General features: G+C 43.4%; 1 protein-coding gene and 1 long non-coding RNA gene across 5 annotated transcripts in view; one reads left to right on the forward strand and one right to left on the reverse strand.

The window, feature by feature from the left end:
• The first annotated feature begins 809 nt into the window (after window positions 1-809).
• COG6 (component of oligomeric golgi complex 6) overlaps window positions 810-16,088 on the forward strand; it is a 73,595-nt gene continuing 58,316 nt past the window's right edge. Inside the window, exons 1-3 of one of the 2 annotated variants that reach the window (XM_026859549.1) lie at window positions 6,708-7,422; window positions 10,422-10,424; window positions 11,696-11,708. In XM_026859549.1, the coding sequence (XP_026715350.1) occupies window positions 7,373-7,422; window positions 10,422-10,424; window positions 11,696-11,708 (66 nt within the window). In that variant the 5' untranslated portion in view covers window positions 6,708-7,372. Of the gene's footprint in view, window positions 1,299-6,707; window positions 7,423-10,421; window positions 10,425-11,695; window positions 11,709-16,088 lie in introns of those variants that run through there. The other variant, XM_026859541.1, reaches the window with a different exon arrangement.
• Window positions 6,363-16,088, reverse strand: LOC113486018. Of its 3 annotated transcripts, none has more exons than XR_003399515.1 (3): window positions 15,992-16,088; window positions 15,477-15,771; window positions 6,363-6,543 (listed from the first exon to the last, which is right to left on the reverse strand). It is a non-coding gene; the product is annotated as an uncharacterized LOC113486018 (long non-coding RNA). The 3 variants fall into 3 exon arrangements; XR_003399516.1 differs by having other exon boundaries at window positions 15,477-15,789; window positions 15,992-16,078; XR_003399514.1 differs by having other exon boundaries at window positions 15,477-16,082.

Raw genomic sequence — 16,088 nt, forward strand, 5'->3', positions numbered from 1 at the left:
GGAGCGCTGCGGCGCTGCCGGGCTCCGCGGCTGCCTGCGGGGTGCGTGGGGCGGCGGAGCCGGGGCCGGAGAGGAGGAAGGGGCAGGAGAGGAGAGGAGAGAGGAGGAAAAAGCCGGCGGGAAGGAGTGTTGGAAGGAAGGGGGGAAGGCTGCAGCCCTTACATGGGAAATCCCGACTAATCTCCTGATGGTGTGCGTGTGATAAAGCGTGTCTGTGTGCGTGTGTGTCTCTGTGTGTGTGTCTGCGTGCGAGCTGCTGATCCAGCAGTTTGGTCACAACAGTTCGGGAGCTGGTTTACAGCGAGAGTAAATGTGACCAGAGTACCAAGCAGCTCATACCGGCCGGGCTAGGTCAAGGGGAGAGACAGGAGCTCCAGTCCTTTCCCAGAGCGCCTTAAGTAGGAAAGTTTTGGGGAGGGGTTGCCTTCTGGGGGCGAGGAGGGATGGTGCGCACAGAGTCCCTGGGAGAAAGAGATTTCCTATTCTGTTTTTCCCTCTCCGCCCTGCAGCTTGAATAAATTCCTTCAGACAGAGGACAATTTTATGCCAGGTTTAAATTATGTCAGCACCAGACAGGCAAAGTCTCTTTGGTAATGTTTCTTTTACAGTCCTGGAACATGGCATATGATTTAAGTACTGATCATTAATGTTATTAATGCTAAATGGAAGTGAGGTTTATTGCACTCAGTCTGTGTTTACACCATTTAATAGTAAAAACAGTCGTGTTCAGTTTTAAATTACAAAGCCACTTTATTGGATTTTTAAAATAAGACTTTCCATTTTTTCCCCATAATGCAAAGTCTTCAGAACAGTACTGAAAAATGCATATTTTCTCAAGGGATAAAAAATGGATTGGAAAGTATCTAGCAAGATCGCATTTTCCATCCTAACATTTCAAGCGTATTCTTTAAGGGAAAGCGCTGCAAATCAAAGAAGTAGGTTAAATATAGCCTGAGTGTTAGAGTATATGGAATAATGTCTTTCACGAGGAAAACAAGGCATACACCCAAAACAGTCCATCACCCCCTGACTACCTCCAGTGTACTGTCCACCTAGTACACATCTATATTAGCAAGTAATGTGGATCAATCTGATCCAATCAATTGGTGCTGAGGACCTGAATGATGTTCATGCTTTTTCACAGATTTTTCTTGAGATTAACTCCAGCCTGGGTTTATGGACTGAGGGCCCTGTGAGCACTCAGAATGCATCAGATGCACTCCTGGCATCTGTCTTATGCTTTAGTGCTGGCTGTGTCCATTTTGTGTACTCACTACTGCTGGGAAAACCAAAACGTGGTGAGGATGATCCGGAGATACACTCCAAAAACGTGCCCTTGATCCACACCAAAATGTGAATGTGGATGTGCCCACAGGGTGGCTGACAGAAAGGGAGATGGAGTGACTTTCCCAAGGCTGAGAGCTGGAGCGTGCTCCCCAGCATACGAATCTAGCATCCTCCCCTCAGATTTCTGTCTGGTGCTAAGCCTCCATGCCTGAAAGTGCCCCAGTTCTCAGGTCTCCACTTCTGCAAGGAGCTATGCACTTCTTGACAAGTGTAGACACTCCTCATTCTCATGACTTCACTTGGCTCACCCATGTTTTGCCTCCTGCTATACATTTTACCAACACCTGAAATGACAGGAATACTAAGTTAACATTGTGACATTTGAAGTATGCTCTTGGGGTAGAGAAAGAGAAGAATTGAGTACTGTTGTTAAATCTGCGATTGTTTAAAGACCCAGTCTGACATTCTTTCCTTAGCCAAGGGCCTCAGTTATAATGAAACTGTGATAAATGTGTCTAAATTAGGCATGCAACTAGGGATTAGACAGGGGCAGAAATTGTTTGGCATTAAAATGACTGTGGAAAAACTTCTGTTTCACACATGTAAACGGTTTCTCAGTTAAAACTCTCGGTTAAACCTGGGGAGAAGAAAACAAGTATGCATTCATGCAATTTATCTCTTCCATGGTATATGCCAAGGTCCCCAAGTCAGTGTTTGCTTTGCTAATGGCATCTCTACAGCAGTTCATTTACTTCCCTTATATGGCCTTTACATTCACTCCCTGAGCTGCTGCCATTCTGCATTCCCTCATGGAAACTGTACGCTGAATTCTGCACCTCTCCTGAAGCATCTTATCTTGCCAACTGTCTCTGAATGCCCCCACAAGCTGGCTGCATGACCTAGTCACTTGTAGAGAAATAAACTTTATTTCACAATCCCTTTTCTGTCAGAGAAGTTTTGTTTTGATTAGAAACAAATTAAACACATTGTGCGTATAAGTTAACATCCAAATTCTTATTCCATTTTCTTCATAATGTTTACAACTCAACATGCTTCAGCTGTATCAACATTTGCTGCCCCTTTCAGGGAACATTGTGCTTAGAAGTATTTTCACTGGAAAACTTAGCTATTTCAATCCACATCTAACCTGTCTGAAAGAAAAAGGGAGTTACTACATAGTGCTTCAGGATCCACAGTCTCTCTTGTAACCACAAAAGCACAGAGACCTTCTCAGAGCAGAGCGATAACAAAAGTCCTGTTCCCCAGGGTCTTGTCTATACTGAAATAGCAGCTGGTTTTAAAATTGGTTCTGGTGTTTTGAAATTTAAGAGAAACCGCTTTTAAGAAAGCTTCAGAGTTGGTCGAGGGAACCTGAGCTACTGCTGGAATCACTGGAAGTTGGACTGGATGAAACCCCCATGAATACGCTGTCAGAAAACTACTCTAGCAGGGAGATGGGAAAATATGCTTATAGATTTTACCATTTCTTTTCTCCCCGATCCATTGACTAGGCTGCTGTTACAGCTGGGGCCCTACAGACTCAATGGAGCTAATAAGCGCATCAGAATAAAAGAGGGAAAATCCTGTCACTGTACCTAAATCAATCCCGGCTAATATACACATCACAGGCTTGGCCACAGACTCCTTCATTACAGCATATCGTGTAAGACAATCCATTGTGATCTAAAATGCCATAGGGGAGTACATATGTTCCTGAACCCTGAGGAAAATTAAGCAGCTAGTGAAGCTCCATCTCATTCTTCAGTCTTTGACAAGAAAAAGAAACAAGACATTTTTATCTTGCAGGCCACCATCTGGTTTTCTCTTGTGTGGTCCACAGGAGAGTGATCATGCCGACGTGGTTCCGAGCATCTTACAAAACTGGATCTTCAGGTCATGTCTGTACTCGATTTTAAATGAAAAAGAAAGGTGTAGGCACAACAATAGACTTGAGGCTATGTACTGGGAGCAACAGAAAGTCAACCCAATTATTCAAATACAGTCAGTGAAAACCAAACAGACAAGTACTGTTAGGGAAATCATCTGATAATATATTTGCCTGAAATTATGTCCAATCTGCAGCATCTGGAAAAAAAGCCATCAACTAAACAGGCAGAAAGAGAGAAACCCGAGTCTAACACCAGTAAATTTCTCAGAATAAGGTAAAAAAAAAAAATCAGGTCAGTACATCCTAATATATCCACATGGCATCTCAAGTCAGACACATTGCGTGTTTTCTACCGTGGGTGGAACTAGACTCCCAGGATTTTGGGCTGTCACACCTAAACTTGAATCCTGGCCTAAAAACTTAGCTCTAAACAAAAGATCCTCTCTCCACTTCCATTTCAATACTATATTATGATTGGTACTTTTTTTTAGAGGTCCCCATGGTGGTAAATTTTATAAATCCTATTACTGACAGTTCATGAACAGAACTTAACACATTTCTGAAGGACAGTTTTCTTACTAGATATAATGCTGTTGTTGCTAATACCAGTCTTTTAATCTCTGGATGCACACACAAATAACATGTCAGTGTATAACGATGTATAACTATAATCAGTATATAAAAAGGGAAGCATCCTTTATTATTTCCGATAAAGCCTCCTTATGTTGTTTCATCTTTATAAGGTTATTACTTATTATCTATTATATAAAAGCCACCAGGTTGTCTGCGTTTTTCAAGGGTCCAAAATATTAGTAGCTACAGCAAATCAAGGTACGGATTATCCCTTTTGTGTCCTGTCGCTGTGTCCTGTTGCTGACAAGCCTGGTGGCTGTGGGAGAGGCCGAAGAGGTTTAGTCTGCACCAGCCCCGCAGCTGAAGGAAGGAATTCCAGTTCAACCCTTGCAAACACCACCAAGGTGATGGAGCTCTGGGCTGACAGGTCCCAGACCCATCCTCCTTCGCCAGAGAATTGGTTTAGTCCTGCACAAACTCAGGAAGAACTTGTGGATGATTTCAATCCTAAATTTTCACTGTTCCCAAGTGGACTTGGAAAAATAAGGAACATAAGGATAATGAGTGATTTCCCAATAAGAAATGCTCATCTACTAGCAGCTTGTTTTCTGTGCATATAGACCCAGTACAAATAATTTAATCGTGGCATCTCATTTACTAGGGGAACACCTGCCTATCTTCCCTGGACGCTGCTAAAGAAAGAATCCAGGGAATATACAAAAAGCAGGTCTTACCACCACGCTCTTTTGCACTTTGTGGCGTGCACGTTCGGCAAAATGAGATTGTTTAATGACGCATGCAACAGTTAAGAAGATTTTTATGTTCCATTTAAAGCCTCAGTTAGGGATCGGCTTTCAGTTGCGAGTCAAATTTTCAAAGCAGGGCCAGAAGCGCGCTAGTCCCCAGCGGGCTGGGCTGGGCTGGGCTCGGCGGAGGCGGGAGCCGAGCTCTGCGCTGCTCGACAGTGACACTCGCTGGGCGGCCGGGACAGCGAGCGCGGGAAGGGCGGAGAGGCCGGCCTGGCAGCACAGGGGGGCTTCGCACCTCCCGGGGCCCTGGGGAAGTGGTACGGGTTCAGTCCATGCCCCCTGCCCGCTGCGTGTGATGCGGGCTGCAGACGGGGCAGGGCGTGTGCGTGAAAAGGGGGGGCAGGGAGGAGAGCTTGTTTCTGTGCTCCACAAAATATGTGTGATTCATAACCACCTTGTGCCACGACCCTGAGGTTCATGAGATACATTTGCAGAACATGCAATGGTGACTTCGATGGCACAGTTTGCGTAAGCGGTGTGTGTCTGTGAACACGGTGCAAAGCACCGTATTGTTCCTCCCCATGAGGCTTTTGCCGCAGAACTGGAGCTGAGCTGCCTCTTGCCCTGAGCTCCGGCAGTCATTTGCATCTAGGTCACCATATTTGATCACATTCCCAAGAATGAGGCTAATGACTTCTGGGGTTTTTAAAAAGGAAAGATGAAAATCCTCTTCTTGGGGACAAAGGCCAATTCATTTTACAAGTGGAAGCTCATTTCCTCCCCATCATACCCTGAGGTTCATACAGATCTCAGGCACTCCGTGAAGCTGAAACCTCTGAAATCTTGCATGGATTCATTCATTCATGGAAAAATCGTAATGCCAACTCTTGTCAGCTGAAACCCAAACAGTACCCACTTCCCAGTGTATCCATGTCCGAAACATGTTCTCAGTGGGGGAAAAAAACAAGCTCATTTTTTAAAGCTCTCTAAAAGGCTTGTCATGTATATATCATTCATATGCCTCCATGGTATGCATTTATGTATTACATGTATATACCTATAGTTCCACATATTAAAAATACTGCATAGGGAGTACCTGAGACCCAGACTGGACTGTAGAGCCCAGGCTACCTACCCTGCACTGTGTGGGGAGGGATAGTCACCTCTTCAGCCTCAGTGGGTTGAATCATGCCCTGTGCTCCCAGGGAAGCTGCAGCAAGCTGATGAGAGGGGCATCTTGGTCTCGGTGTCCGCATTAATCTTTTGCTTTGGCCTGTGTTACCCTTCTAAATTACAGGTTGTTCTTCCTATGTAATTCAAATGCATTGTTTCCCGTTTCCACCAAAAACTGCATGCTCTGGGAAGAGCTCTTAAATGCACGTAAAAGGTTTCTCTCTGTATTATGTCATAGCAAAATAAGCTAGTCATAGATTTTGCTTCTGTAATGAAACTTCATATTTCAATATTCCTTTTCCCGATGAAAAAGCTCATTAGCAAGGTTGTTACAGTTGCCACTTATGAGGGGGAAGATAGTAATTCCATTAATATGCTCACAGGAACTTCATTTATATTACCTCTTAACCTTTACAAGGATATTATCATTTCAATAATTAATTGCTTTTTGCCATTTCATTTGCAGTTTACCATTTTCAAGGGAAATTACCCATTAAACAGAGGACTCTTTTTTTAAAAAAAATCCTTCACTCAAATATACACCATCAGCTGTCCTTAGAGAAGCTAGATATTTGCTAAGCCACTTTCACATTTGAGAAAAGAAGACTCTGTGGTAGCTCTGCGTATTAAAGAACTGCCCATCACTTGGGGCTTAACCACCTGGAGGAAAATGAGGCAGAATAGGACTGAGATGGTGATGAGGATGGTTTTAATTATTATTCTCTTCCTCCAAATTCAGGAAGACAATGCATCCTTCCTCTCTGACGCAGTGAGAATTGTCTTTCCTCTTTCTTCACAACCATCTTGTTTCTTCAGCTGAAGATAATTTATGCTGCAATACCCATACATGAGTGCTTCTGTTAACTTCAGTGACTGAAAAAAGAAAGGAACTTTGGCTCAATATTGTAAAACACAGAAACTGTGGCCATAAATCACCAAGCACTTAAGCACATCTTCAAGACAGTGTCCAACACTTTGGAGAATGGAACTCACACATATTCCTGCTCATGCTCAAGTCTCTGATAAAACAACTACTCATTTCAAGAAATCAGACACAAGCCGATATCCCTGTGGTGGTACACTGGCATAATATCTCCACTACTGATAATAGAAATTGTGTCCAAATCCCATCACACTAAAAGAAAATTGGATTAATATTGGTATCTGAGAAGGTGAGTAATGCATCACAAGTAGGCATATCTGACAGAGTGAAACACATACCTCTGAGAGATGGATTTGCGTGGGAAGATGGAGAAAAGGTGACAAAATGTATGAAGAAAGGAGACATAGGAGAAGAGGAAACAGAAGAAGCAGGTATGAACTAGACTGCACCATTGATTTATGAATGAAAATTTAAGTTTTTCTGATTCAGGTGCAAAAATTGAACTAGCCCTTGGGCAGTTCTGCTTTTGCAACTGGCAAGTCCATGATGTGTCACACAAAATGATGTGTGTCTGGATGATATGTCACATGCCTACAGGCACCAAGTGGATCATTTTACTGTGAAAATAAGACATTTTATTTATTCAGTTGTAAAATCAAACATCCTGAGGTTTTTACCCCCTTTCCCTTGAGTATATGGAGAGTCTGGGGTTACACCAGCATTCAAATATTGTATTTCATTTCTGCAGCTGGGCATACTCTTAGTATTATTTGCAAAGAAGTCAAAAGCCACAGTCAGACCAATGGGGATTAAAAACAAATGGTCAATGGTCCATCATACAAATTTTCTATGCAGACAGTGGAGACTAGGTAGGAATCATAGGATGAATTGCCTTCTGAAATTGCCTTTCTTTCACTCCTCTGATAGGATAGGATGTGGACTTCACCTCTTAACTTTTAGATAGCAGAAGACTGGTGAGATGTATCCCACCATAAGTACTTAATGTTGTCTTCAAGTCTTCAGGTATCCAAGTTGAAGAGAGCAAGAAGAGATTCATATCACTTAATATTCAGAGCTTCCTATATCAGCAGTGGATCAGTAGTCACACTGCTAGTAAAGCAGCAAAATAATCTGCTTTTTGACCAGTGAAAGGAAAGCCTAGCTCCATGCCAGCATGGGCATTTCTTGCCATAAGATTTCCACAGCTAGGCACAAATATTGCTTGAAGACAATCTGCTAATTTCTGTCAGTTAGCACTGCAATCTGCAGTCTGGTTAAGGCACCTGATGATTCTCTTTACAGTGTTACTGCGCCTATATTACTAGTATTCTAGACTTTATCACATAGAAGGCCATGTATGGGACAGAAGTAGAAAGAAGCCACTAATCACCACGATTAATATTAAAATATCCTCTTAAAACCTACAGATTGGCAGTTCACTCAACATGACATTTGCTTTTTGAAAGGCATGTGCTCTGCATGCACAACATTATTTTAAGGTGTCATTGTTTAAGGGAAGTTGACAGTGATGGGTGACGTATAAACAAGCTGATGATATTCCGAACAGAGTTCTACCTGCTTGGACAAGAAAGTCCTTGCTAATTTGCATGCAAAAGGAAGCTTGGGGCCTATTCTGTGGAACTTGATAGTCTCTTGTAATTAATACTGTAATTGGAGGTTGCTGGAAGTGCTCCTTGAGTTCCTGCCAGGGAATGTGAGTGCTTCACAAAGCTGTTGATGCCGTGCTGTACACCAGCCGAACCAACCTACTCGGCTGCAGTAGATGCTGACACAGGACTCCTGCTTTGGCAAAACTCTTATCTGAGCAGCTAAATGCACAGCACTTTTTCCTTCCAATGTAATCACAGAGTGACATCAGTAACTACCCAGCCATCTGACAGCCGCATCATCCTGGGTGGCAAGGCTGAGCTGTCCTCCCTCTGCATTTCAGAGCAGGCAGCCCATCACCATACTCCCCACTGCTGTTCTGCAGCCACCCGGCAGGGTCCAGAACAAGGGAGGTTGCTACCACTCTGCCTGTTCTTGGCAGAGCTGCCCAGACTCACTCCAGTCTAACAATTTCACGTTGCAAATGGATAAATATGCACCAGAGATGTGGAAGTTTAGAATCAAGTTTGCTTCCTGCGACCTTTGCCTTCCCTTGAGGACATAATTATTGGTTTCCAGTGCATCAGTCATAGGGATGTCAAACCTGTAATAATGCTATGAAGGCAGAAATGACCACCAGAGAGGGATGGCAGGTAATTTGAGCGAGAAACTGCAGGCTTAAACATATTTCTTCTGAAGGTGAGTAGATCTTTGCAGAGAAATTGTTTGCAACTCATCTGCAGTGACTGCAGCCAGTGTAGCCATTAGGTAATAAGTTATTTTTATCCACTGCAGCTCTCCAGCATCTCGGAGGGTGACGGCATCTTGCCAAGGTTTTGGAAGGGCTGCATGAGCTGACACACAAAGATGAATGGTTGATACAAGCCCAGAGGACACTTCTGAGTCAACTTTACAGAGGGAATCAAATCCAAATATACCAGGTAGCTCCACATTGTAGTTGTTTTGCTTCCCTCCAACAGATGTCAGAGAGTGTGACTTCTGGGATTTTGGTAACTTTTACTTTTCCTGCTGTAGCAATAAAGTTTTATTAAATTCACCCAAACAGATTTGTTATGAGTACTAGGGAAACCTGTTTATAACACCCATACATGTAAAACTAGGTTGATGTTCTTTACCGTGAATAAAGGTGGTGAGGCACTGGCACAGGTTGCCCAGAGAAGCTGTGGCTGCCCCCTCCCTGGCAGTGTTCAAGGCCAGGTTGGACTTGGCTTTGAACAACCTGGTCTAGTGGAAGGTGTCCTTGTCCATGTCAGGGAGGTCGAAACTAGATGGTCTTGAAGATGCCTTCCAACCCAAACCATTCTATGATTCTGTGTTGTAATGCTGCTGTGAAAATTTCCATGATTGTCAATATTTTTACATGAGTTGCACTAGCAACATCTCTAAGGTCCAGTTTCACAAGACAATGGCTTTTGTGGTGAAGCTGCCATGCTTTTGCCCCCAAGCCACACCACTGCTTGTCCCCTCAAGAGTTCCTTGTGCCCTCATGGTTCCAGATACACTTTTGCCTGACAGAACTGTTAGCTGCCATTTAAAAGGGAAGTCCTGCCCCAAGGTGTCCCTGGCCATAGACTCTTGTCCCTCCTGTGCCAATACAGACATTTGTGCATGATTTGCTGTGTTAGCAGGGTGAGAAATCTATCATCTTATGCAACTACATTCCAAGGAACAGCTACTAGCTCAAGTATAGCAGTTATTCAGAATAAGGACTGTACTTTGGATAGTGACTATGGTAAAGAAATTGGATGAAGCTGAGAGAAGCCAGTCATACTACCCTGCCTGCATGGCAGAAATGTGTATGGGGATAGATGCAAAAAGGGCAGGAGCACAAAAGTTATACAGCAGGAGTTTAAAAGGATCTTTGGAAAAGACAAACAAGCTTCAAAACAGAGATCAGCCAGTCAATGCAATAGAGAAAATGGAAAAGGCTGCAAAAATGTACTTCATTACACATTTTATTACTATGTCTATATTTATGCATCTCTTGTCTTGACAAGTGGAATAATACTATTCTGGAGTCCTGTATGAATCCTGAATGGCAGCAATATATGCAACATTTATCATGTGTCTTCAGTGACTTGAACTGAAAAACAAAGCAACCATAGTGACTGGGTTCTGGGGATAACAAGAATTGCCTAAGCTATGTGGGCATTTCAGTGGAGAATAGTCATGGTTCATCACTAGCTGTGGGGGCTTAAGGCAGTGGTCTGGATTTCCATTAAGGGATTGTAACGAACAGCCTGTTCACAGGAAACATGCCAGAAAAGTCAAGGGAAGAAAAAAATAAGGGATTCGACTGAAATGTGTAAGATGTGGACATTTGACCCACAGCGCTGGATTAAAATACAGCAGTCGGAGAAGCTGCCAAAAAAGGGAACTCTGCCAAGTTTGCAGCAGTTATGGTCTGTGTTAAAACATGTGCTGCTGATGTACTTACTCAAAAAGCATTTGTTCTAATGCCATAATTCTCATGATTTATTAGATCTACGTTTGGCTTCTCATGATCCATGTCATGGCCGTGTCATGATCCCATAGATGGCCTTGTGTTGATGAGCTGATGTGAAGGCACTGCCCAGTAATTTAGGAATCATTTTCTAGATTTTCTTTGCTAGAGGCTGACCTCAGCTGAGATCAGAACACAGTGAAGGATACTCTTTCTTTGCCTGATGGTGAATTGTAATTTTTGTTCAGATGTTTGGGTTACTTTTTTTTTTTTCCTATAAAACAGAACACATTCCAGAGACCTTCTGCCAGTAGGACACAGGCAGTCACTGCTTAAAGAGAAAGGATAGCAGGTCTGGCATACACCATCAGCATTATATCATGTGTTACTCATGTCGTGCTTCTACTTTTTTTGGCAAAAATATTCCTCTTTGTTGCTATACTGTAATTACAATAACAATAATCTCCTATATTACAGATCTCATCGGCTTACTAATGAGCATATGCAAAGGAAGATAAGCTTTACACCTGAGACACAGTGTTCCTAAGGTGATGCAGTTAGTCAGCTACAAGCAGATTCTTCTGGCTCCACCATCTAAGCCTTTATTTCTTTTTTTCCAGGCGAAACTTGGGCCCTCACCATAGTGAGTGGCAGTGCCATGACCTCTAGGCCTTGCTGAGGATGTGGCCACATAGTCTAGATGACTACTTCCTTAGAGAATTCCTGGGTCATGTAGAGTTCTGGAGCCTAATATATTTAGACCAAATCCTATCAGTTTTGCTGACAGAGTACTTTTCTTGAAATCAATGGCTGTTTTTTTTTAGCAGAAGATGAACAGAAAGACTTCACGGGTTTGGTATGTATTAAAGTGCATACTGTACTGTTAGTGTTATCTTTTCAGTGATTTATAACAAACAGGAGTTTTACACCTCCTCAACCAGGTGGCTGATTCAGCATCACATATATTATAGCCACTACTGCTGACTGTGAGGCCTGACAATAAATCCTCAAGTGAGATAGCATGAGCTAACCAAAAACTTCAGAGTTGTATATTCTTCTGGAGCTTCAAGGGACACCGACAAGTTTCACTACATCACTACAGGTTGCTGTCAGGGTGACCTTTGGCCAAATCACTCACAGAGTCATATATTAATTTGCAGAATGGGGTCAACACTGTCTGAGCTTTTGAAAAATTGTTAGCTCAAGGAAAGGGCTGATTTGACCTGGTGAAATCTTCAATAACCTCTTGGAAAAGAAACCATCAAAAAATCCAACTCTAAATGACTTAAAAGACACAGAACATTTTCCTGTGCTCCTGCTTATCAGCTGGATTTTCTAGCCCAACCACAGCACAAAATGACAATAAAATGCTGGAGAAAGTCAAAGAATAATTTGACAGCAGAGAACTAGTGAAGAACATAGGGCAGTGATGGATTTCTTCTGGGGTATGTTGTGTGCAGTGCAGAGCTTGGCAGAGCCAAGTTCACAGGATCAGAATCATCCAGGTTGGAAAAGACCTTGAACATCATCCAGTCCAACCATTTACCTATCACTGACCATTCTCAACTACACCATATCCCTCAGCGCTATGTCAATGCAACTCTTAAACACCTCCAGGGATGGGGACTCCACCACCTCCCAGGGCAGCCCATTCCAACGCCCAACAACCCCTTCTGGAAAGAAATGCTTCCTAACATCGAGTCTAAACTTCTCTGGTGCAACGTGAGGCCATTCCCTCTTGTCCTATCGCTTGTTGTTTGGTTAGACTCATCCCCAGCTCTCTGCAACCTCCTTTCAGGGAGCTGTAGAGGGTGATGAGGTCTCCCCTCAGCCTCCTCTTCTCCAGACTAAACACCCCCAGTTCCCTCAGCTGCTCCCTGTACGACCTGTGCTCCAGACCCTGCACCAGCTCCGTTGCCCTTCTCTGGACACGCTCGTCATTCAATGTCCTTTTTGTAGTGAGGGGCCCAAAACTGAACACAGGAATCGAGGGGCGGCCTCACCAGTGCCGAGTACAGGGGTCAGATCCCTTCCCTGTCCCTGCTGGCCACGCTATTGCTGACACAAGCCAGGATGCCATTGGCCTTCTTGGCCCCCTGGGCACACTGCTGGCTCCTGTTCAGCCGGCTGTCAATCAACCCCCCCAGGTCCCTCTCTGACTGGCAGCTCTCCAGCCACTCATCCCCAAGCCTGTAGCGCTGTTGGGGGTTGTTGTGGCCCAAGTGCAGCACCCAGCATTTGGCTTTATTGAAACTCCTACAGTTGGCCTTAGCCCAGCAACCCAGACTCTCATATGGTCTTCTATAAGGGCTGCAGTGTAAAGGGCTGCTATCACTTTCACAGGGATGGCATAGCTAAACAGCAGGTTACTATAGCCAGCTTCCCACAGATGTTCCTCTTCATTGCATCTGAAAGCATCAGGGCCTGTAAATTGTATGTAATGGTAGCATTCTTTTTATCTATTACACTGTAATAGATAGAAAATACAACTGATTATGGGCATTTGTTATATGACCTTTCACCTTCCTGACTTTACTTCATAATCTGTCCTGTTCCTATGTCCTCTGTGGATCATACTGAGCCAAGTTCTGCATCAGTCCTTCCTTCCTTCCTTCCTTCCTTCCTTCCTTCCTTCCAGTAATCTTCTTCTAATGCATTTTTACATTTTCTTCTGTGTTCATCACAAAAATCCTCCTTTCTCATCCTCATATGCCTATGACAACAGCTATAGCAAAGGGCCATTTCTCTTTCTCTGTATTTAAGAAAACATTTCCCTTTTGTCCTGCTCTATCACTCCTCTTTTGCCACAGGATATGGAAATACCAGTTCCAGTCATGTCTTTGACCCCAGTCAACCTATTCATCCACTGGAGTTTTATTATTACTTATACTTCTGAAGAACAGACTCAGGTGACTACTACAAACCTTTTCGTCTTTGACTTTGAAAAGTACATGTACCTCCAAGCATTTGAAAGTACAATGGTATTATTAGTTTGGGCTACAGATGACAGGTAGCATTCCACAGAACACACCCTCCTTGTTCTGCAGGCTAAACTGCGGTCCTGCCTGTAGTGCAGCAAATGAGTGTTTTGTGAACACTTTCACTAGCTGCATAGTGATAACAGTTATTTTGCTGTCTATTCCTGGGAAAAAAAACAAAACCAAAAAGCAACATAATAAGGAACTGAGATAAGAAAATCAACAGAAAACATCATGTGCCAGACATTTTTTTGCTGACACCTGTATTTTTGCTGCAGTATCTAGCTTTGTAAGGGGATTTATCCTTGACACTACACAAAATGTTTTCCACTGATACACAGACTGATAACTGAAATCAGAGTCCCTTCTGGCAATTACAGATCACAAACTCTCAATTGTCTTATCCCATAGTGTACATCCAGTTGACTTAATACAACAATGTTTGCTGATGGACAAGAAAACTGTTAAAAATGTCACGTCAAACCCACCTTCATGACACAGACAAGCCATGGCACATTAGCTGAAATTTAGATGGTGACCTCATTGCACTATCACATTTGCATTTTTGTTTAAAAAGATCCATTCTGAGGAAAAATGTAGCCTGCAAATACTATCCATGTTGGAAAAGGAGAGGATTTTTTTGGTAGCTGCATCTAAAAGACGAATAAAAGGTAAACCCTGGTGTCCTCATACAAATACTCCCTGCAGTTGTGGGAGATTAAAAAGTGCTCCCTCAATTATTTCTTCTCATTTTCCCAGGAGAACACATGCACAGACAAACACATGCTGTTTCAAAAATCCTATCAGTTCCTGCCAGCCCAATGTGTTATGTTAGCTAGAAGCATTCTGGCTCATGAAACACATTCTTGAAAGAATGCACACCCATCAAGGAGCATCTGAAACCAGAATTGTCTGCTTCAAAAGAAAATGCACCAACTGATAGAGAAACATCTTTGTGGCTCTTTGTATGTTTGTGGTATAACTTGCTGGACAAGACTTGGCAGTGGTATTGACTCATCTTACACTTGCGGTTCAGATGTTCAAGTCTTTCTGACTTCAAGGTGTGCCTTCACTCTGTCAACTCATCCAACAGGTTAACAGCATGTGAAATGTTGTTCAAACTGCTAACAACATACAATTTATAAGTGGGAGGGGATCCTTCTAATAATAGGATTTTCTTGACATGCTTAAATATTAGTTGCTCATACCTGTGATGACTGCATACTGGTTTATCTCTTTTGACGTGGAGAATGGAGATCCTAGCTCCTGGAAGCTTAGTCAGAAGTGAAGGACATAACATCAGTGTATTAGGGTGGAGAATCAAAAACTAAGAAGGGAAACAAGGAGTCTGAAAATACTTGAAAACCTGCTTGCTGACTAGCGGACAGTAGAAACAAGGCACTACACAGGCTGTTTAGAAAAGTTGTCCTTTTATATAGAGGATTTATGTGAGGAAGCAAACAAAAAATTAAAAATTAAATAGAAAAATATCTTAACCACTGTCACCATCATGCTAAAATTTCAAGTGGATGTCTCTGCTCACATAATTTTTTCTTGAGATAAATGACTCAAACTAAAAGAAAAAACAGTAAGTGAATGAAAACTGTTCAACTCTGGGCATAATGGCAAAGGCTACTCGATTTGCTTGCAGTTCTCTCAGGAATAGCCTACAGAAGAGCAATGTGAAGTCCCCAGTTGCCTGAAGAGTTAAGCTGCTGCTTGAGTCTTTGGGTTTTGATCTGCACACCAACAGACAAATGGAAACAAGACTTTACATTGCATGGGCACAGAGCTAATACCATGGTGGGACCCTCATCTTCATAAATAACAGCTGTGTGCTATATATATTCACCTTCTTTCCATGGTGTCTTACCTTCATATGCATAACCGATTTTTGTCCTTTGGAAAAGCTCACAGAAATCCCTTCATTTCACCTCAACGCTTGACACGTGTCACGGCTGCAGAAGCAGCGCGGGGGCACGCAGCCAGGCTCCTGAGGCTGTTCGGCCCATACTGCCGAGGCAGCACCGCTGTGGGTGGCAGGCCAGGCCGGCCGGGCTGTCCAGGGGAGCAGAGCTCACTGCTGCAGGGGACACAGATCCCACGGCGGCCCAGGCTCACAAAGGCACATCTTCTTTACTCTGTGGTGGAGAGGCAGCTCTGCTGCTCTGGAGCCACGAGGATACCTCTGGAGCGTGGCCTTTGCGTCAAAAAATGCCCAGCCGAAACAAGAGACCGCCCCTCATTTTGATACTTTTACTGCTATTGCTATTAGCTTATACAATAGAGCCCATCTGTTTTTCCTTTTCAGCTAAACTCATAAATAAGCATTTATTTCATGAAATAAACACAGCTAACCGACCTCAGGAAGTGATCCCTCTTTCTCACCATCAACCCGAAATCTTTTCTTTATTCCCCTGCGAGCCACCTGTACCGGGGACCAGAGGCCCGGGCCCCCCCACCAGCACCCGCGGGCCTGCGTCCG

This window comes from Athene cunicularia (assembly GCF_003259725.1).
Source record: "Athene cunicularia isolate RWA chromosome 1 unlocalized genomic scaffold, athCun1 chr1_part1, whole genome shotgun sequence".
NCBI classification, from domain to species: domain Eukaryota; kingdom Metazoa; phylum Chordata; class Aves; order Strigiformes; family Strigidae; genus Athene; species Athene cunicularia.